Below are 23,569 nucleotides of genomic sequence, written 5' to 3'. Positions count from 1 at the left end.
CCTGCCCCAAGAAAGGTTGTTTGATTTATCAAATGCCACCTCCATAACATATGAAAAATAATCTCATTTCTGCTATTTCAGAAAGAAAATCATAATAGCTAAAGATATTAATCTTGTTCCAATTTTTCCAGTCACATAAGCTGAGTTTGTAGGGCAGAAACACTTTCTGTCTGGGTCACTACTTTACCCTCTGTGCCTAAACAGTACCTAACACATAGGAGGGATTCATTAAATATTTCTTGAATCAAAGAACACAGGAAAATTTACCATGTCTTTGGAATAAAACACCATTATCATTTTCCCTATTCTTACAGAGACAATTCTGAGATCCATGGAAAAATTCATCCTAATATCTTACCTATTCACAGTGAAACGTGCTGATTTTAATCTTATTAAAACAAAATATTCTCCGCCCAGTCACTGAGTTTTCAGTTACATATTATATACCATTTACAATAAATCTCTAGTGAACATAATATTAATAGTATCTGTCCTAATTTATAATAAACAGGAATGCATACATTGTGCATACTCAAGGTATTAAAAGAACAAGTCATTTAAACATGTTCACAGCTGTGTCTCTTAAAAAGGCAGAGTTAACAAGGAGTCCTGACTGAGAATCACAAAATCTATCTTTGGTTCCCTCACATGCTCGTCAGATACTTCCCTCCCTTCCACTGAATGACATACCTAGCAGTAAAGAAGAAAAATAAATCCATGTTTTATAGCTAACTAGAAAGCATTAATATCTATTTTCTTACACAGAATCAGAACTGCTATTTTAATTTTTACCGTAAAACTGTAAAACTCAAGTATAATTTCCCTAAATCATTTCATTTTCCAATAGAGGTACAATTCATAGAAATTCAAATTTTTCAGTTTTAGTATGTTTCTCATACTGATCCTCTTTGCCTGATTTTTCTTTTTCTCCTTTGCCATCCCTTCCAATTTTTCACTTATTCCCATTTCTCATTCCTTCTTATTTTCCTTCCATCCTGTTTTCCTTCAGCAAATCTCTTTCTTTAGTTTCCCTTTCTATAAAGCAAAAGCACGGGTTTTCCTACAAGGAAGCAAGTAAAGAAAGCAGAGTGCAGAATACAGAAGTAAAATTCAGAATCAGAAAGTACTTGCAAATCAATATAGTCATAGATTTTCCAGTTCTTCCAAATATTGACAATGCTTGAATAACAGAATCTGGTAAATGGCACTTTTTAGCAGAAAATAAACATGTGACTATATTGACTAAATAAATGTGTCTCTAATGATAAATGAATCATAAACTAAGAAAATAAGCAGATATAGTTACCTATTTTCAAACTGTCAGCAAATAATGATCTGTTATACATTTGTTCAAATGGTAATTTTATTAGTCCTCCGAAAATGACTAAAGAATGTAGTGTTTTATCTTTACATCAATCGTCAATGCCAGTTTAATATATTCTTTTGAAACTTAGTAAGATCCTTTATTTTAAAAACTCCCCAAACACAAAGAAATCATTCTTGATGTCAGTGATTAATGAGAAAATAACCATTTAAATATTTTAATGTACAAATTCAAATTAAGTTTAAAACCATGAGCTTTTGGAAGGCCACAATTTACCTATTACAAATCAGTTCCACACACTTCCTAACGTTTAATTACATCATTTCCTCTAAAGTACAGAGATGAAAAAGTACATATCATAAACAATAAAAATAAATTATTTTAAATTATTTTATAAATTTACTTTATAATTTACTTTTAAAATATTCAGTTTATTTTCTACTGGGAATATATATATAATATATATTATGTTATATATTTATATATTTTACATACACCTTATATGATGTTATAGTCCTTTTTAAAAAAATTGTATACAGATAGTGATTATACATTTAAATTTTATTTTTCCATTTCTTTGTTTAAAACAATTTGAAAAGTCTCATAGGCACATGATAAGCCAGATGAGTCTGAAACACAGTCATTATTGGGTAATTTTTAAAAGATTAACCTACCTTGCCAATAAAAGCTACCAGGACCACCAAGAAGTACTCTGTCAGCCTAGATTAAATCAAACAAAAAGATACATATTTTAAAACAGGTAGCTTTAAAGATGGAGAGCAATGTAATAAACATAAAAGCTACATATACAAGTATATATGTATATATGACATATATATGCAAATATATGCATATATTAAACATGTATATATTAAAGCAAACAAAATCATAAGTTCTAAACTCATCTAATTCAGTAATTTTCACTATACCTTTTCTAAAACACAATACAATAAATATCAAAAAGGAAACTTATAATATATTCCCTTAATATGTGAAAATATACAAACATATATATACATATAGATTCGTAGATCTTGGCTGCTTCACACATTTGGTATGAAGTGCCATCAGCAAAGTATTATTGGTTACAGTAAGAAAAAAAGTCACTCCTTAATTCTGTATATTACATTTGTGACTACATAGGCAAATTTCCTTTCTAATAATCATTAAAAATTTTTCAGCTAAAGGAAAAATTCTAGTGTCTTGCATATCTAAACAAGAGTGAGGTTAGAGGGTAAATTTTTCAGGGTATATTATATATACAAATTATACTTGACTAGCATTTCTTACATCTGTAACAAATTATAAGTATCTAATTCAAGGTAGTTAGTGTTTGAACATAATATTTTTAAAATTTCCTCTTGCTGGAGGTAAGAGAAAATTTTTCTCTCTCTAAATGGACATAGAGCCTTTCAAGCTTTCAACAATCTCTGGCCATGGCTATGTAAAAGATATTTCTAAGTTGTCTGCTTTAAAATGACACCATTTTTCAGAAATGAGCTGAAGAAAGCAAACAGTTAATATAGCAATGACTGTTCATAGTATGGGAATATTTCTGGGGTTATAGTTGTACTGGCATAAGTACAGAAAATAAGGACACTTTTTGCTTTAATACAACACCTATTTGAGAACACATCATATGAGCTGAAACCTAATATGCATTAATATACTTTACCTCTCTTTGTTTTGCTTCCTTAAATTTTAAATTATAAGTAATTATGAATAAGTTTTGAATTATGAATTTCAAATTGAGTGAATTAAAATCAATTACTTAATAAGGAGAGTCAACTATAATTATCAGTACCTAATCTAGAAAAAAAATTTTAATAGAGATAAAATACAAATTTAAAAAAATAAGAAAATGCTTTATTAGTTTTTCTGAATCATGATTATAGTTTCTGTTGTTTTAATAAATTTAAGGCACTTCTGCTTTCATTTTCTAAGAAAGCCATATTAAGCTTTCTAAGGAAGCCCTACTTTTAACCAAGCAATGTATTTTTGAGACTTCTCTAGGAGTAATTAATAGTCTCAGTTTGATATTCAAAATGTTCATATATCCCACAAAAAAAAAACCACACACACACAAAAGAAAATTACATAAAGAAAAGTACTTAAGAAAAATTTCCTTTGAAAATAGAAATGGAATTCTTATTTTTAAAAAATAGATTAAAAACTATCAATTTTAGAGAGCATATCAGCTTAGTTAAAAATACATAGAGCCCTGTATATGAGATTTCTTACAATAATTAAATTGCTTCAACTTTACTTGTTGCCTGTAGGCACATAATAGATGGCAAATAAGCATGTTTTTCAACTTTTATGTAACTAAACTCTGATTTTGTAAGAAAGCTCCCATTGCTAGCTTTTACAAAAACTCAATTTCAGTCAAAACCAGAAAGGTTTAATAGTCCATAAATTTATCCAACTGGAAATTCTAATATTAATATTAAGTCATAACAGCTATCTATCTTCTACTCAGGAGATTTTCTACTGTCTTCCATTCCATTTTGATGTCTATTTCAAATAAGCAATGTCTCCTAGGGAGAGAATAATATAAAGCAACGGATATCAAAATGCATGGGTCATTTTAATTAGTTGTTTTCATAAAACAGGTAACAGTTATAGAGAATCTGAAGTATTAACCAGTTAATTTTTAACCATGGCTTACATAATAAGGTAGATCTGAATCTCATTCAGTCTTAAATGAGAACTTACTTTAGTAAAATCAATGCTGAATCCTCCTTGACAAAATCCCTGTCCATCAGCATCAATATTTTCTAAAATAAAAAGATTGGAAATATACACAAACCCCAAAACAAACAACACAAAACATGAGAAAAATCTGATATCACTGTAACGGTAAGATAATGTACTAGTCTCTGAGAGTGTTCATTCACTCAGGCACTTAATGAGTTATTAACACATTCTAAAAAAGTTAGTATGCATGTTTATCAGCACCCATTAATCAGAAACGGCAACAGAGAGAGATGAAAGTACCTGGACCAGTCAGCAGGGGACAGAAAGATAACCTAAGATGGTGGATTTCAAACTTTTTATTTTTAACCACAACCCACAACAAGATTATAGTTTATATCATAGCCCACACAACCCAACATACACACATTATATTTCATTCCATTTTTTAATAATTACTGGTTATGACTCATACTTGGATTTCATAAAACAAAGATGAGTTGTAATCTATGAGTTAAAAACTCCAATCTGAAATTTCTATTTCTTCCTATTATTCTCCTACAGTTGCTAGGTCTTCACTAAGTTATTATGAATACTTATAAGGAGGTACCTACATTCCTGATACATACATTTCCTATACATACATTTACATCCAACAACAACAACAAACCTGAAAAAAAGTAGTTCAGAATTTTGGGAGATGGCCAGACCCTAATTTAATATTCTGCAACGAGCAAAATATGAAAACTACTCTCACAACACATTTAGAAAGTCAACTTTTTAAAACATGACACTTTTAAGTATTCTCCAAATGATAATAGACTCAATTGTTTTACTCCTTTATACTCAATTATTAAGTTGGCCAATAATAACTTACTCAATTATTAAAGTGGCCAATAATAATTAACTCTAATCATGAGTAATACTGTACCTAGAAGGAACAGTGAGCCTGAAGACTCTTCCTTGTTTTATTTTGAGGATAATAAGTAACAATGAAAAACAGCCGCTCTTCAGTCATCAAGGAATTCTTGTAGTCAATGTCACAATATCTAAAGAATTTTGCTATAGTACTCCTGTATTTGCCACCCAAATACAGGAACCAAAAATATCTACTTTCAGTCATGAGGACAACTTGCAAGAATTTTTGTCAAATACTACCATCTAAAATTTTGAACCCATTTTAAAACCTGGGAACTGCCCCAAGATTACACACTTAATATCTAAATTTAGAATTTTTTTTAGAAAATAGCCTCAAGAGTATAATGCTACCCCAATGTAAATTTTTCTAACCAAGAGGCAATGGGAAAATGCAGGGCTGGGGCTTCCAGTGTCTAGTGAATCATACTAAGGAATTCTGCTCTGACCTCAAGTCAGCCGTTTATTTCCTTTATTCGAGTTGCATCTGGGGAACTATTTCAAGCTATTTATAAAGACATCCTTTTTGGATTATCATACTGTACAATTATCTACTTTATTTGGTTTCCCAGAACATCCAGCTAGAAACATGACCGTCCTTTAAAATTTTAACAGGTACCTATTAAACAGTGCGAATGTAAAGAATTTTATGTTGACTATAATCTATTTCAGTGAAGGCTTTTGTTTTTATTTCTATGGACAATTAATACTTCTGCTATTTGTTAAGTCTGACAATATTATAAATAATGTTATTGGTTATGATAGTAAGAGCAGCTAATGTTTATTAAAAGCCCTTACTGTGAGCCCAGTACCATACTAAAGCATTTAAAATCTTTTAAAATCTATACAGCAATTCTATGAGAGATACTATTATTAGTCACAATTTACATATAAGGAAACTGAGGCTCACAGAAATTAAGGAACTTGACTATGGTAAACCACCTAGTAAATAAAAGAGCATGGATCTGAGGTGAGGAGTGTCTACACCACTAGGCACTATCTCAAGCCAGCAGTGCATTTATAATTCCCTAAACAACCATCAAGGGGAAGAAAAAACAAACTAGAAATCACAACTGAGAAAAATCTATGTGCAAATAACATTATCATCAGAAAGTAGACAGAAAGAACAAAGACTCAGTCTGAGCATGGAGATGAAAGAGTATTTAAATCATATGATTTGTGGTTCAGGCACTTTTAGAACAGAAAGACATTTAGCCTATTGTATAATGCCAAGAATGGTCATAGATACAGTAATGAGAAGCCAAAAGCAAACATAATCAGTAATAAGGTAAGTTTTTATAGAGCGTGACGTTCCATAAAAACAAAAGCATGAGGTGAATGGACCTAGAGTCTGTCATACAGAGTGAAGTAAGTCAGAAAGAGAAAAACAAATACCGTATGCTAACACATATATATGGAATCTAAAAAAAAAAAAAATTGGTTATGAAGAACCTAGGGGCAGGACAGGAATTAAGACACAGATGTAGAGAATGGACTTGAGGACACGGGGAGGGTTAAGGGTAAGCTGAGACGAAGTGAGAAAGTGACATGGACTTATATATACTACCAAATGTAAAATAGATAGCTAGTGGGAAGCAGCTGCATAGCATAGGGAGATCATCTCAGTGCTTTGTGACCACCTAGAGGGATAGGGAGGGTGGGAGGGAGACGCAAGAGGGAGGAGATATGGGGATATATGTATATGTATAGCTGATTCACTTTGTTATAAAGCAGAAACTAATACACCATTGTAAAGCAATTATACTCCAATAAAGGTGTTAAAAAAAAAAGCAAACAACAAACAAATGAACAACAAAACCCACAAACTACCACCACCAAAACAAGCAGTTATCAAGAAGTTGGCAATGTAGTCCTACAAAACTGGCAGCCTCGTGTAAAATCAGCCATTGGGTTACACAATTTATTGAAGTATGAAGAAGACATAAAATACTAAAATTGCATCTCTGAAGTCTTTTGCCTAAATCAGCATTTTACCAGTGATGAATCACCCATGACTATAGATATACAGGTTGCTGGCAGAGTGCAAGAATATAACCCAAGTTCTGAGATTCCCACTCTTGAGTGTTCTTCTCTGGGCAGGTTGCCCCTTGTACTTTGGGCCTGCAGGTAGCTTAATACATCAAAGGTTGAGCCCTGAAGTACATACAATGATCAAGAGATATCGAAAGCCAGCTTATTAGGAAGAAAGGCATTCACTTTGATTTTTTTAAGATTGTTCTCTCTGCTTTTTCTAATATTTGAGGTATTACTATTGAGATCAGGGATCAGCAAACATCTTCTGTAAAGGGCCAGGTAATAAATGTTTTAGGCTTAGGGGCTATACAGTCTCTGTGGCAAGGACTCAACTCTCCCTTTATAGATAACATGTAAACAAATGGGTGTGGCTATGTCCCAATAAAACTTTATTTACAAAAACAGACTCACAAGCCATAGTTTGCTGATCTGACTGGGATGTTAAATACTTCAGAAAATAAGGTTTAAATGTCTGTGCTTAAACCAAATAAGTGAAAGCATTATGAGCAGCTACATCACGCAGTCTTAATCCTTTAAATACATGTTAAGAAGAGAACTGGTCATTACTGAAGAGGCAAAATGATGAAAAATATTAGCTGAACATGGCAGTGTATCCTCAAGGGATCATCATTAGAATGCTTGTTTTCAGAAGGGTTCTTGTCCTCTTACATCAGGAATTATCCAAACCTGCACTTGTGAAAGCAGTATTCTCTGTAGAAAAGTTGTGCTTAATACAGAGGAAATAGAAATGGAAAACATTTTCTATTGTTAGTAATACAGGGAAAAGATTCCTTTGGAATAAGACAGACCTGGGTTAAAATCCTCACTAGATCACTCACTACCATAAGATGTAGGAAAAAAATGACTTCAATTGTCTGGATCTCAGTTCCCTCATGTATCAGAAGAGAATAAAGGTGATTTTACAGGTGTGTCTATCACATAAACAATAGGTTACAAGCCTGGCACACAAGGGTTTGCTCATCCTTCAGAGCTACGAAATTATCTTCTCACCATAGGAACATTTTTGCAATACAGAAATTAAAAACACAAATTTAGTCCTCACATTTTCCACATGCCACCAAAGACAACAGTACTATGACCAAAACACCAACAGAATGTGGTGTAGTCAGACACTAAGGATAAAGCTGCCCACCTCCTCCGTTCTCGCAGGGTGTGCTTTCTGACCTACTCTAATAAAGTGGTTATGGGTACGTATCATTCTTTTCATGTTTACCTCCCACTTACAACAAGTAGGGCCAAGGCAGTGGGCTAAGAAATAAGTGTTTAATGAAACCATTTGCAATTTCTCAGAGGTTCAACTGCTTAGAATTTTGAAGACTAAATAGATCCTTTGGTGTCACAAGTTGCCTAATATGGAAAAAAAGTCTAGCAATAAGAGTCTTACATGTTGTACTTTTGTTATTAATTCTCTCTACTACACTACCTGGTGACCAGTGGAACAGAAAAAGTAATGGCCTAAAAAGTGCTCCAGGTATAAACACCACACTGCATTTCAAGAAGCTATTTTTATGTTTCTGATATAAAGAGGATCTGGAGTGGTGGCCAATTCAACAATAGTGGAGAAGCAAAAGGACTGCAATCTCCAAGAAGGAAAAAGTATACAGAGTTTGGAAAAGCATAATCAGAATTACAAGTACTCAAAATCATCTTTAGTCACAATATAAATTTCATTGGAAATTTCAAATAATATTAGAGAACAGGGTGAGATCTTTTAGATCAAGAGGAGTGAGCTTAGTCAACAGACTGACAAAGAGACTGATTAAAAGCAAGGAAATTCAGACTCCGACTCCTGAGCCCAAGGTTTCACCTTCCTATAAAAACTCTAGCTCCTTATGACAATTTTTTTTTTTACTTTTAACATCATTACTAATATAGAGCTGCAGTTCTCAAATTTTGGTATCCATCAGAATTACCTTGTACAGTCTGTTAAAAATGAAGGTAGCTAGGCCTGACCCAGACCTGCTGAATCAGGATCGTTAGCTGTGGGGTCTGTATCTCTGTTAGAGAAGCTCAAGGGAGCACCTTTTGACTAATAGTGACTAAAAATGCAGATTTCCAAAATCAAACATTAATTATTACTGACCAAGGAAGATGAAAACTAGTTCTTAGGGAGAAAGATAAGCCTGTTGACTGCATATTCGAAATTTCTTTACATTAATAAAATTGCCTTCATTTTGCTGTCATCAAACAGCACCGTATGTCTACAAATTTTAACACACATACACACACACCCACACACTTTTTTAACAGCCTAGGCTCCCCAACCCTCTTTGTAAAAGCTGGTCAACTTCCTACACATACTTGATCTGCATGGAGCGTACTCAACAGTCTTTGTACCATCCTGAAGAAAGCACGTTCCAACAGGCTCTCTCTCCTGTTTCATTTCAGTCCTCCAGTGGTACAGTGGGGCACAGGCCTGAAATCAAAGGGGGTAGTCCATGCATAAAAATTCTCCGAAAAAAATTAGTGTTTCGTATAATCTATACTACCTCAGATTACAATATCCCTTTATAAGCATTTCTAAAAATTAATCAAACTTATCCTTTACCTTAAATTCCTTATCACAGTAGTGGATAAAGATTTTTAAAGTACTCTTCTTATATGCTTCTAATGGCCATATTTGTAGTCTAGGTATTTTTTTTTTCAAAATAGCAAAATCATTATTTTGAGTAGCACCTTTCTTGATGACGTTAGGTGCTAAACTGAAGGGCACAGACCAAATCAATATTTTAACTAAACAACACTCTCATGTGCGTAGAATATATCCCTAAGTTATAAAGCAAATAATTTATCAAGTAAGAAGAGAGTAAAAGAATTTGCAGTGCTTATTTTATTGACTTTCCAAATAAACTATGACCTTTTTGCTTTCAGAGTTATAGACTTCAACACCATGTAAAAGTGGTAGAATGCATGTTTTTTAACAGCATAGTAATCTACCAAAGTATAACAATTTAATTTTCTGGAAAAAATTCAATGACTTTTCTATAATATCCTTTGAAGCAAAACATTTTAATACAAACACTGCAGACAACACTGGGCTATTTTATATTTACCCTAAAAACTGAAAGTAAGAAATCACTGCCACTTCTCTACATGTACCTGATGTTCCAGAGTGGAGTATTTGCCACTTCTGCATATTTTTGCTTCTTTGTACCTCCTTCTGCCTAGAATGCCACCATTCTCAACCTCTCCCTTCGCCTCCAATTGCTAAAATTTGACACATCCTTTAAAGCTCTGCCGAAATTTCACTTCCTAAACAAATCCTTCCCTGATGCCCCACAATCCGATGGAAAAAAGAAGAAAATAATAAATACTATGCAAGTAGTTAAAATAGGGAGGGGCTCTCTGAGGAAATGAGAGTAGAGCTGAAATCAGAATGACAAGGAGCCAGCCCAAGTGAAAAGCAGTAAGATGAGCATGAGACAGGCAGAGGGACAAACACTAAGGAACTAACTGAAGTGACTTGGTATGGAAGGAATAAAAAGACTAGTTTAGCTACACACGTGAGGTGGAGTGAGATGATGCTAAAGAGACAGTCCAGCTCTGGTGACTGGATTATGCAGATGCTTATAAAAACCAGGATGAGCATGAGATTTTTACCCTGAGAGTGATGAAAAGCTGCTTGACTGTCTGAATCAGGCAGGTGAAATGCTCTGCTTCACTCTGGTCCTTCTATAAAGAATGGGTTGTAGCTGGGGCAAGAGAGGAAGCAGAGAGATGAGAACAGCCCCTGCACTGACCCAGGTGATGAACGATGGTGGTTCGGTACAGGGCAGAAATAGCGGAGATGATGATTCATTGAGGGCCGTGGGATATATTCCAGAAGCTGGAGACAGAACTGACAGGGCTTGCTGGTGGATGGGGTAGAGAGTCGCGCCTCTAAGATGGGGAAGTTTATATGGAAATACTTATTTTTGTGGTTTTTCCTTTATGATGGAGGGTAACAGTTCCATTTTGGTCCACATTCATTTTGAATAATATATGAGACATCCAAATGGAAATGTCAAATTGGTAGTTTGCAAATACAACTTTAAAGATCCAAGGAGAATTAATAGCTAGAGCTATAGATTTGGGGATTATGATATATAGATTGTATTCAGAGCCACAGGATAGGATAGGAGCAGCTAGGTAAAAGGTGTAGTTGAAGAAGACAAGGGCCCAGAACAAAGCTCAGAGACACCTCAACATTTAGAAGCTGAGCAGAGTAGAGCTATTAAAGGAGATGGAAAAAGAGCAACCAGCAGTAAAGGGGAAAACCAGAAAAGTACAGAGTCCCAGGAGCCAAGGAAAGAAAAGTATTTCAAAAAGTATGGGTCAAATGACCTTGTTGAATGGTTTTGAGGGGGCAAGAAAAGTATTCTTGACCTGCAAGTCAAGGATGACCTTGCCCATGCCTACCTGAGCCTGACAGGAGGGGTTGGGAAGAGGATGGGAAGTGAGGAAGTGGAGACGGTTACTATAGAAACCACTTTCAACAAGTCTTTGAAAAGGGGAGCAAAGGAAGGGGACTGCAGCAGAGGGGATGATGAGACAAAGGCAGGGGTGTTTTATTCGTAAGGAGAGGAGGTACTAGGGCATTTGCTTAATCAAAGGCACACTATTCCTAAACCTGGCTGGATAGAAACAAACTGATGTGAACCATCGAGTAGGGCAAAAAAAACGGACAATGTAGGAATGAAGGTGAAAGTAGCAAAAGCCAAGTCTGTGAAGGGTGAGAGAGAGGGTATCCTTAGAAGGGGTGGCCTTTGATCAGAGCTAAGTTATCTGATTAAACGCTCTGCCCTTTAGCACACTGAATTTTACTATCAGCTTTCAAGCAAAAAACTTCCTGTGTTCCCACATAAATTGACTAAAGTTAACTTATTAAATATCTAAAACACTTACCAAAATTTTATCCTGTTTTGACCTCACAGATGCTCCAAACCACTGATGGGACTTAAACTCCAACGGATCGTCCTTGGCATAATCTCTATTGCCTAAAATGAAATTAAATTAAGTTAAAAAATAATTTAAAAAAAAATTGTGAGGGGTGAGAAACAAAATATTCTTACTTAGTATAACATAGTTTCTTTCAATCCAACCGGGTTTATGACTAGTGTGCCTTTGATTAATCAAATAGTACACTGGCTATTTATCTCATATACTTTACACACACTGGGGATTTTCAGCTAATCAGAAAAATAAAATACAGGATGACTTAGAAGTGTCTCAGATTTGTTATTAATCCTACCAATTATCATAATGCAGATGTGAAAAAGTAACAGGAAGTGAAATTTTCCAGTTGCTAAATTGTAAGAAAATTAACTATTAAACAAACACTTATGATTACTTTCTGTACTCCCAAAAGTTCTTTCTGTGGCATGAAGATATTTACAAAAATAGAAGGCTATGAAACACCTTTATAGAACACTAGCAGTAAAGACTAAGATCTTACCAATGACATTATAACGTGAGTCAGAATCCAGAAGACATGATTTGGCTGGTTGGAAAAAGAATTCGATTTGGCACAGTACATGCAAACATTTATTTTTCAGCCTACATTATTGAGGAAATTATTCCTGATATACCAGGCACTCATGTAAAGCACTGTAGATTTAAAAAGAAAAAGATAAAAATCTTTTCCATGAGAAAGCTCTTGATCTGGTCGATGAAAAAATTACAGAAATATATGCATAAAGTATTTGGGGAAGGAGAGACTATTTTTAAAGTCCAGTCTGTTCCTCTTAAAATCTGTTTATAATAATCATTCCTTATAAACATATATTTCAATAACTGTATTGGACAAATACATCAGACAAGTGTCAATTTTAAGAATGCCAGACAACATGTTAATATCATCAAAAGGTTTGGTTAAATCTACTCCCTAAACCCCACCCATCTAAGGTAGTGCTTATCGTTATTCAATTCCATTCTGAGGACTTACGACCAATTGAAGAGTTACACATAATTAATGATCATTTCAATAATGCCAGACGTCATCTAGGCAAGATGCAAGGTTAACAGTTAACATATTAGTTGTACAATTCTTTGAACATTTTCATTGTTTTGCAAAAAAATTTTTAATGTGTCAATTTCCAAAGTCCTCTATCTGTAGTCTAAACACCACTCTGTTTTTTGTCAGTGGTCACAAAGGCACCATTTACTAGTAAAGGGAGGGAGGAAGGAGGAACAAACTAGCTAGTACATGGCCTTTTACCATGTGAATCAAGGTGTCCCAACAGTAGCTGGCTTGCCTTTGAAGCCTATGTTCACATGCCGACCTCACACATCAGTGACCTATAGATCACCTAACAGTTCACTTGCTCCCTTACATTTCCCATCCTCCCATAGTTAGATTAAAGCCACATAACTCATTTTTATCAATAAGCTAAGAGCAGAAGTGGCATGTGTCCCTTCCAATTCAAGTCAGTTAAGAGTGGATATGAGTTCAGTAGTCATCAAGGAAATGCAAATCAAAACCACAATAAGATATCATCTCATATCAATTAAGAAGGCTATTATCAAAAGATGTGGAGAAAAGGGAACCCTGATACACTGTTGGCTGGCAATGTAAATTGGTGCAGCCATTATGGAAAACAGTAGGGAGGCTACTCAAGAAATTAAAGACAGAACTATTGTATGATCCAGGAATCCCACTCCAGGTATATATCTGAAGGAAATGATACCACTACCTTGAAGAGATCTCTGTACTCCCATGTTCACTGCAGCATTATTCACAATAGTCAAGGTGTGAAGCAACCTAAATGTCTATGGCCAAGTGAATGAAAAAAAGAAAATGTGGTATATAATTAAAATGGAACATTATTCAACCTGAAGAAAAGAAATCCTACCATGTGCACCAACATGGATGGACCTAGAAGACATTATGCTAAGTGAAATAAGCCAGACACAGAAAGACAAACACTTCATTATATCACTTACATGTGAAATCTCAAATTGTCATTTCATTTTAAAAAACAAAATAAAATAAAAACAGTGGATATGTATTCTCCATGTTTTCTTTCTCCCAGCCTTGAGGTTGAAAGAATAGATGGTGTGGAATCCCTTAATGGAAGCAGCCTCAGTCCAAGTTTCTAAACCACCAAGAATAGCCAAATGACCCACACAAGATGATGATATGAGCAAGAAATTATCCTTTCTTAAGTGATTGATATCTGGGTATTTGTTTGTATATTAAAAAAAAAAAAAAAAACCATGTTGCTACTGCAGTATAGCCTAGCACAGTTTGAGTAATATATGTTCTAAAAACAAAATGCTATATCCAAAATGGACTAACCTACAACTACAAAGAAGCTCAGCCCTTGGAAGAATTGGATTCAATCAATAGTTTTTTCAAGGATTTTAGCCATAAAAAATATGCTTACAAGTTATTTAATAGGATTTTTTAAAAATTCCACTGCAAGCTAACTGTGTTCTCTCACTGTGTTACTGGCTTTCTATTCTATTCTTTTCTACAAAGGAAATAAAGGCATTTTCCCCCCTTACATTAATGAAGCAGGAGAAATACAGTATGACAGTGAAACAGTCGGTGCTTGGAGGGATTCACTTCTATTCATTGTCCCTTGACATGATAAGCATCATGATAAACTCAGGTAAGCTTAGCCTGAGGGAACTGACTTTATGATCTAATGTATCTGAACAAAAAGTACAGCATTATCACAACTGCTACCTCCTGCTTCTGCTTTCATTTAAAACAGCCTTTTCAGCAAGACCCTAAAGATGTCAAAGCAGAAGCAAAACTCTTCTATATTAGAGGAAATCTTCCATGAACGAAAGTACCATATTAGAGAGGTGGTACTCAAATTAATTTAAGACTCCATGTATTTCCTCATACTCTAAAACTTCGATTCAGAAAAAAAAGAGAGATGTAGGGACTTCCCTGGTGGCACAGTGGTTAAGAATCCACCTGCCATGCAGGGGACACGGGTTCGATCCCTGGTCCGGGAAGATGCCACACGCCGTGGAGCAACTAAGCCCATGCGCCACAACTACTGAGCCTGCGCTCTAGAGCCCACGTGCCGCAACTACTGAGCCTGCATGCTGCAACTACTGAAGCCCGCGCACCTGGAGCCCGTGCTCCGCAACAAGAGAAGCCACCGCAATGAGAAGCCCATGCACCGCAACGAAGAGTAGCCCCCGCTTGCCGCAACTAGAGAAAGCCCATGCACAGCAACGAAGACCCAACGCAGCCAAAAATAAATAAATAAATAAATAAATTTATTTGTTTAAAAAAAAAAAAAAAAGACATGCAGACCCAACATCACTATATTCTTGCCAATACAATATTCCTGCCCACAAGACACCTGGTATAGTTTCCTCAAAAATGTCAATGTCATGAAAGACAAAAAAAGTAAGATCCACGATTAAAAGAGAACAATCTATGGCAACCCAATGCAAGATGTGATACTTGATTGAATCTTGTGTCTGAAGAAATTTTTCAGGTTACAACGGACTTTATTAGATAACAGTATTGTAATAATGACATGTTTCTAGTATGCGATGATGATAGTACTGTGGTTATATAAGGGGAGGTCGCAGTTATGAGGAACCTCCTGCTGAAGTGTTTTGAGGTAAAGTTTCACAATGTCTGCAAGAATACTTGAATCTAGGTGAAGGGTATATTGTTCATTGTATTACAGTTTCAAATTTTCTGTAAGTTTAAAATTTTTCAAAATAAAAGTACAGCAGTTAGTAAGTACAGATATTATGTACTATAAGGCCAACAACAGAATATCTTCTGTTTCTCTTTATTTGCACTCTTTATTATATTTACTCTAATAATAATCATTAAAAATATTTCAAAACAAATGAAAACATAAAACACAAAATAAAGCCATATGTAAAGATGAATCTAAATACCACCATCCCACCATAAAGAAATATCCTCTGCTCACATTTTGGTGTCTATTCCTAAACACTTGTTTTAGGAATACATGCATATCCTTTTATGCAAAGTAGATATTTTAAGCCAATATTAAAAAAAATTCAAGCTATTACTATATATATAAATGTATATACTTTTTTCCCTGTAACAACATGTCAATAAAAGTAGACCTACAGTACCGTTTTCATTGTTGTTGAGTACAACATTATACAGCTGTACAGCAGTTTATTTAATCAACCCCCTGTATCTCCTTCAGTTTCAAGTTTAGGAATATTTCTATTTTGATTTAAGAGACTTACATATTCCCTCAAAGTCACATCTACTTCCTCTTCCAATATACACGGAAGTTCATCATAAGCTATCTGAGCATGAGCTCTTTGCTAAATGAAGATGATAAACCTTCTGGAAAATGGTATGTAATATAGAATATTATTCTAATGGCTACATTTTAATCAAGATTCCAAGATAAACTTATTTCTATATGTAAGAGTTCCCTTACCCTGAGTCCCCAGTCCCTTATACAAGCCCTGCTCATTCCCACCTGTAGGCCTCTGTACCCAAGGGCCTCTGACCTAGAAAACCTTATTGCTTCCATGTTTGATCCAAACCCTAACTGAAAAGTCAGGTGTAGCTGTCCATGACCCCAACGCATGATGAAATGGTAGTCTGCCCCTGAAGGAAATATCTGATACAAGGGACAGTCATGGGAACAAGTAATTACAGTGGAGCGATGGTAGAGGGCTGTGTAAAGAGTACTGGGAAAAGGGTGGCAGAGTACAAGTGAGGGAATGCTTTCTGGGCCAAGAGAAGATCCTGTGCAAAGAAACTAAGGAGTGGATATTCTTGGATTTTTTAGAGACTTGTGAGTTGTTCACTGTGACTAGAGAAAAGGGTCTAGAGGGGAACAGTGGTCAAGAGCTTTCATGCAACACTAAGAGTGGACTTATGGCATTTTTGAATTGCCCTCTATGCTAAGCAATTTTTCTTCAATTATATTTCTGAAAGGAGGAAGAGAAGTTTCCTCTGTAAAATGTTATCTCATTCTCTTCCTACTACTTTGAAAAACTGTTGCCATAGATTTTTTTTTTCCTAAACAAATGGACTTTTCTCTAAATTTGTAAGTGGTGGCAAAGGACGCTGCTATGCACGGTCAAGTAGTATGTGCTTCTCATTGCTACCATGTTCTATGTCCTGTTTTTTAAAAAAAAGCATCAAAAACATCCCTTACCCTTATGATTATGGTTACCTGCCTTTGTGGACATCAGGTTTAGCTTAAGCTAAAAAAATGTCCTGGAAAATAAATAGAAATTTTACATATATTTTGGTTTTATTTTTATCATCAAGTATTATGGAGCACAAAAATCCATAGTTCTTACCAATATGGCAAGCAATTTACCCACAGCATTTAAGAAAAATGAAGCAGCACCAGTCAAAGGTGAAAAAACATCAGGCAATATGGCTCTTTTTGATTAAAAAGTACATTTGAAAAACCAAGACAACAGCCATATCTTATAGCATCAAGTGATTAAAGGTGTTTTCAATTACATTAACAAACACAAGAAGTCAAATGTATTTGGCTATAACGCACTGGCATATATTGGTATCCAAAACTTAGTCAACAGTTTTCCAGAAAATATGTTATCACCCATTGCTTTGAACGCCTTCAGCTTCAACAGGGTCACAACCTCAAATTACCATCTTTTTAAGAAGTTTGCTCAATGGGAAGTTCTTCTTTACCAATCAGAACTTTTTTCCCAGAGACCAAGTCTTAAAATACCCAATTCAACCTCAGGCAGAAGTTTCACTCAGAGGAAGTGTGAATAGAGGTGGGTGGGGAGAAAGAAAAGGAAAGCCTGTTCTCCAAACACACTGACAAGAAGTTCATTCATGACCTGGCTGAAATTGGCAGCTAATCCAGGGCGCATGACGGAAGTAAATATTTTGAGTCACAGCCCTGAGTCACCATTTCGAGTGATGCCGGAACTCCCCAGGCTGCTTGGACCATGCCACCAACCTTGAAAGTGATATAGAATACAGACAACAGCAGAAATTCCAGTGCTGAAGGAAATGCTTCCTCAGGGAACAGTCAAGAAAGAACAACGATTTCTGTCCATAATTCTGTAAAACACCTTGGAATATTAGCTCTGATCTCCCAAGTAAATTAAAAGGAAAAAGAGTGTCTCACACAATGGTAAAAATGAGAAGAAATTGCCCCGTATTACGTAAATTAACATAAGACTCCATACTATCACTTTCGGAAATTCATAGAAGAAAATGCTGCTAGAGAACCTTAAAGTTAATTAGCAAGTACATCACCAGAGACTTGAAAATTTAACATCTATTTTGGTCGGCTTTTAAACTTGCCAGTTGCACTTTATCAGACTCCCATGATGGAAGACTTCAGGACAGAAGCATATTGGGTAACGCCAACTGTCATAGCTTTAGACTCTGCCCGCTGATTAGTAACCAACTCCTCTCATTTTTTTCTCATTTCCTCCAAGTGTTTGAAAAGACACTGTCGAACATTCAATTTGCTGGAGAATTTCAGGAGATGCTTATTTTTAAGACAAAGTTACCTTATCACCCTAAAGGTACATTTTTTTGTTTCTTCTTTTCATGCCTAAAGAATATACTTGGGAACAACAAGACTACGTCACCTTTTTTGAAAAGACCAAAGGCCAGAAGAATGCCAAAACATTAGAAAAGCAAAACAGTAAACTTTTATTTGGAAGTGACCTGTATTTAGTCATTCAGCTCCCATTTGTTACTTTACAAATAATGATGTAGGTCCTCAGAGAGTTTATATTTTGCCCCAAAAAAGTGGCTATTAAAACAATGTAATGTACAGCATGGTGACTATAGTTAATAATACTGTACTGCATATTTGAAAGTGGCTAAGAGAGCAGATCTCAAAAGTTCTCACCACAAGAAAAAAATATTTTGTAACTATGTACAAAGATGGATGTTAATTGACTTATTGTGGTCATCATATTGCAATATATATAAATATCAAATCATGATGTTGTATACCTGAAACTAGTACGTCAATTATACCTCAATTTAAAAAAAATGCCATCCCATATTCACCCTTTAATAAAATAGACAATTTGCAGGCTTCCTTAAGCAGCTTTTTCTCAAACATCACTTTTGCTCAGTCACACTTCCTATAACAAATTTGCCTGAAAGAAAAATCTCCCAATATGGTTTACTTATTTATGTGAAAATTAACAGGACAGAGAAAGAAATCTCTTTGATCCTTCATTTAAATAAATAAACCATGGGTAACTCCTATGTCTAAATGCATGGAATATAGCAGTTAAATGAGACAGATAAGGTCCCTACTTTCAAGGGAGAGAAATAATAAACAAGTACATAAGATATTTTCAGAGAGTTACAAATACTATAAAAGAAATATGAGAGAAAATGAAAAAGTAGTCAGACAGCTGCTAGTATCATGTATTTGTAACATAATGCTATTGTGAAATAATGTATTTCATTGACTCAGAGCTGCAAATATTCAGATATCAACATCTTTGAAATATGAATGTGTATTACAGTCAATGGTGACATAACTGTAACTAGCAGCATTTTTCAGTAGTACCTAAATAGCACATTTTAACATCAGTGGGGGTGTAATTGGGCAGTGGCTGGCAATGAACATGAGGTTTCTTTTTAGAGAGTGACAGAAATGCTCTGGAATTAGATTACAGTAATATCTGCAAAACTCTTAAAATGTACCCTTAAAACAGGTGACTATTATGATAAATTATATCTCAATAAAAATGTTTTTAAAAAATGACAAACTTGTCAGGTAGAAAAGTAGCTGCCACATAACAGAAGTGCGTGTATATAATAAAGGCTTTTTCAAAATTAACAAAAAAAATAGATGCATCAGAAGGGAAATAGACCAAGAATATAAATAGACAATACAAAACAGAAACACAGAAAGAGCTAATAAACATATGAGAAAAGACTTAACCTCATTAGAAATCAGAAATGCAAGTTAAGGGCTTCCCTGGTGGCGCAGTGGTTGAGAATCTGCCTGCCAATGCAGGGGACACGGGTTCGAGCCCTGGTCTGGGAGGATCCCACATGCCGCGGAGCAACTGGGCCCGTGAGCCACAGCTACTGAGCCTGCGCGTCTGGAGCCTGTGCTCCGCAACAAGAGAGGCCACGATAGTGAGAGGCCCGCGCACCGCGATGAAGAGTGGCCCCCACTTGCCGCAACTAGAGAAAGCCCTCGCACAGAAACGAAGACCCAACACACCCAAAAATAAAATAAATAAATAAATAAAAATTAAAAATAAAAAAAAAAAAACCTATTAAAAAAAAAAAAAAAGAAATTCAAGTTAAAACAAGATAAATGTTTCACCCACCAAACTAAGAAAGATTATATCAAGTTTGGTTCAGAGATAGGTTGTATCGATGTTTTCCTACTTTGCAAATATCTATCAAATGTACGTTAAAAAACACATATCACTTTGACTTCCAAATTTCATTTTTAGAAATTAATCCTAATAATTTAAAATATGAACAAACAATAAACATGTTCAAAGCACTGTTATAATAGATTTTAAAAACAGCAAAAAGAATCTATCTCCAACACAATAGGACATAAATTGAGTAAATTATAATTTTACATATTTATACACACAGACGCACACACACACACAAACAGTATATACAAAGGCCACAAGGTACGTGCACAAACACGTTATACACACCCATCCAAATATATCTTATGGCCATTGGTTTCCTGGGTGGTGGGATTTGGGAGATTTTTATTTTCTTTTTGCCCCTCAAAGTTATCTCATTTTTTCAATCAATGAATATGTATTATTTGCATGTTTTAAAAGGTAAAAAAAAAAAGTAGTGTGGAAACGTATCCAATAATCTTCACATACAAAAGCTTAGTTACAGCTTCCACATCCCCTCTTAATTAACTTTATTTACATTTTCATCTCCCACACATAAAAGAGTTTTAGTTCATGAAATTCAAGAACATTTAAATTGAGCAAGCTCTTCCTAGCAATTTTTATAAGCATATTCTTCCTATATTCAATAACCATTATACTTCCTAGTACTCAAACTACTAGAGTAGAATACTGTGAAAAATAATTCATTAAAAAAATCAAAATTCCAGATATTACTGAAGATCAAAATGGAGGTTAATAACTTCTTTGACTTAGTAAGAAAATACAGTTTCTTAATTTAAGAAACTCTGAAAGACAATATGCGGTGGTTAGGTATCAGTATTAATGCAAGGATGATTTGCTGTATAACTTTAAAGTGTCTTTAAATGTCTCTAGAAGCATAATTGCATTGACTTAAAATAATAAGAGATAAAGGTCTCTAAATCCAGTGTTTGGGTCCACAGACTACTGAAAAACTAATCACTTGTGAATCTAAAAATAAGTTCTGAAATCACAGTCTATGAACATGAGAAAGTGATACTAATTTACTTAGAGCTATCCAAAAACATCTTTTATATAAAATTAGATATAACTGTTTTCTAAAAGCAAACAAGAAGAGTCAGAAAAGTAGAGCCAGAGAAAATATGATGAAGCTCATTTCACTGGGGACTGGTATTTATTTATTTATTGAATTATTACCACCACAGGGAACAGAGAATCAAAATCTCCCTCTCCTTCCTTCCGTGAGCAATTCTGATGCTTCTCATGGAGCCAGCACAAAGAATACAGGCCCTTTGAAAACACCCACTGCTCCATCAATGCTGGTTTGTTTCCTCCTAGTGATGAGAAGGAAATGATCCTGAAAGCATCTAACATTTTAAAACAAAAACTCTTTACTAAAGTTAAAAAAAAAAAACAAAAAACCCCAAGTCCATGTTAAGTCTTAAAATAATGGGTGTGAGTCAGGTCAAAACGGGCCAGGAAGAGGATGAGTTTAAAGGAACATATGAACTCAGTTTTGGTAAAACATTTAAAATGTTAAAATACCAACTAACTGCATGAGTTAAAATAACAACTAACTAGTAATAAAGGAATTGGATTAATTGATTTCTAGGTTGCCTGCCAGTTCTCCAATTGTATAATTCTCTACTGGAGAACAACAGATTATATCAGGAGAAACAGTTTCATTAAAAAACACACATATATATAATTCTTTAGTATAAATTTATTTTGTATTAACAAAGAGAAGGGAGACTATTTTTCTCTGTGTTCTTTAACTTTCTAATTTGCAGGACTGTTGCAACTGGACAGATATCTAGACACCACTCTGAAAGACAGAAAATTCACCTAGAGGACAAAAGCAAACTTAGGAGGCTGTTTTTCAGATGGCCTGATTGTTTTAATTGCAATGAGCTGGCAACTGTATGGCAGAGAGGCCAGAGAGCAGCTAAGTTTTCTATTTTCTATTAAATACAAAGCGCAGTAATATCCAGAAAATACTCCACAGCATTTTTCTTGACTGGAAAATTGGCACGGCCAGGGTTTGCCCAGCCTACGGCCAAGCCCTTATGGGAACAGGTTATAAGTGTTCCAGCAAGCCATTTCGGTGGCAGGGCAGTGATGTGACTTCTGACCTTCTCTAGAACAGATATTGTTGGTGAGAGGTGACATCCATTCACTGAATTTGGAACATAAACATAGGCGCTTCTCCTTTTATTAAGGGACGTATTTAACAATCATGCAGGCAAGCTCGTCTTTCTACACAAAGAGACTTTGACCGTGCCAGGTGCTACATGTTCTCCTCTGTCAGTGCACATCATCAGTCTATCTTTTGAGAAAAGACTTACTATTAAGAAAACTGGGCAAGGGTCAGTCTGTTAGTAACATCTGCTTCCTAAAAAAGGAAAGCATGCTGCAAGGAGATTTTCCCAAATGCCACCATAACAGAGGTTACGACACAAACCAAGATATAATCCATTTAAGAATATCCACAATTATCTTTAGTTTTTCTCCTTTTCCATAATCATTCACTTCCCCACAACTGTAGTATGGGCATGATGTAAACTATCCTTTCTTCATTTGTACACTGCTTCATCGCTTATAAAGTACCTTCATAGACATTATCTCCTTAAATCCACATGACAAACTTGAAGGGTAGGTATTATGCTTATTTGATAGATGGGAAAAACTGAGCCTGGCAAACTTAAATCACTTGCCCAAGGTCACATCTAGTGCGTGTCAGAGGTTGAATCTGAGCCATCACCTTCTAGTTTGCATTCCCCATAACCACAGAGCCAAAGCAAAAACAACAAGAGAGGGAACAAGGCCGACTTATATAAGCATGGTTGTGCCTAAAGTAGCTTATAGTATAACCAATATCAAACAAAATATTTAAAAGGGCACTGTGGTAACAGAATAATCCCCCCCACCCCGCCACCCAAAGATGTCCAAGTCCTAACCCCTGGAAACTTACGTTTGAATATGTGACCTTACATGGCAAGAGGGACCTTGCAGGTGTGATTAAATTAAGGGGCTTGAAATGGAAGGTTACTCCAGATTTTCTCGGGAGGTCTGATATAGTCACAATGGGGAGGCAGAAGAGTCAGTGTCAGAGTGGTGTAGCCTGAGAAAGATTCAACCAGCCACTGCTGGCTTTAACAACGGAGGAAGGGGCTACAAGCCAAGGAAGGTGGGTGGCCTCTAGAAGTTAGAAAAGGCGTGAAAACAGATTCTTCCCTAGAGCCCCCAAGAGGAATGCAGCACTGCAGACATCTTGATTTTGGC

The 23,569-nt window shown here is 35.2% G+C and overlaps 1 protein-coding gene across 2 annotated transcripts in view; it reads right to left on the bottom strand.

Annotated features, from left to right (window-relative positions):
• Positions 1–23,569, bottom strand: part of ITGAV (integrin subunit alpha V) — an 89,399-nt gene that overhangs the window by 43,298 nt on the left and 22,532 nt on the right. For both annotated transcript variants that reach the window (XM_082466676.1, XM_082466677.1), the window contains exons 3-6: positions 11,873–11,964; positions 9,290–9,404; positions 4,040–4,101; positions 1,999–2,044 (exon numbers count right to left, since the gene is read on the bottom strand). In XM_082466676.1, the coding sequence (XP_082322802.1) occupies positions 1,999–2,044; positions 4,040–4,101; positions 9,290–9,404; positions 11,873–11,964 (315 nt within the window). The remainder of the gene's footprint in view (positions 1–1,998; positions 2,045–4,039; positions 4,102–9,289; positions 9,405–11,872; positions 11,965–23,569) is intronic.

Source organism: Balaenoptera physalus, assembly GCF_965194825.1.
Source record: "Balaenoptera physalus genome assembly, chromosome: 6".
In the NCBI taxonomy this organism is placed as follows: Eukaryota; Metazoa; Chordata; class Mammalia; order Artiodactyla; family Balaenopteridae; genus Balaenoptera; species Balaenoptera physalus.
The sequence above is the reverse complement of the archived record's forward strand: the minus strand, read 5'-3'. Positions and strand labels throughout refer to the sequence as shown.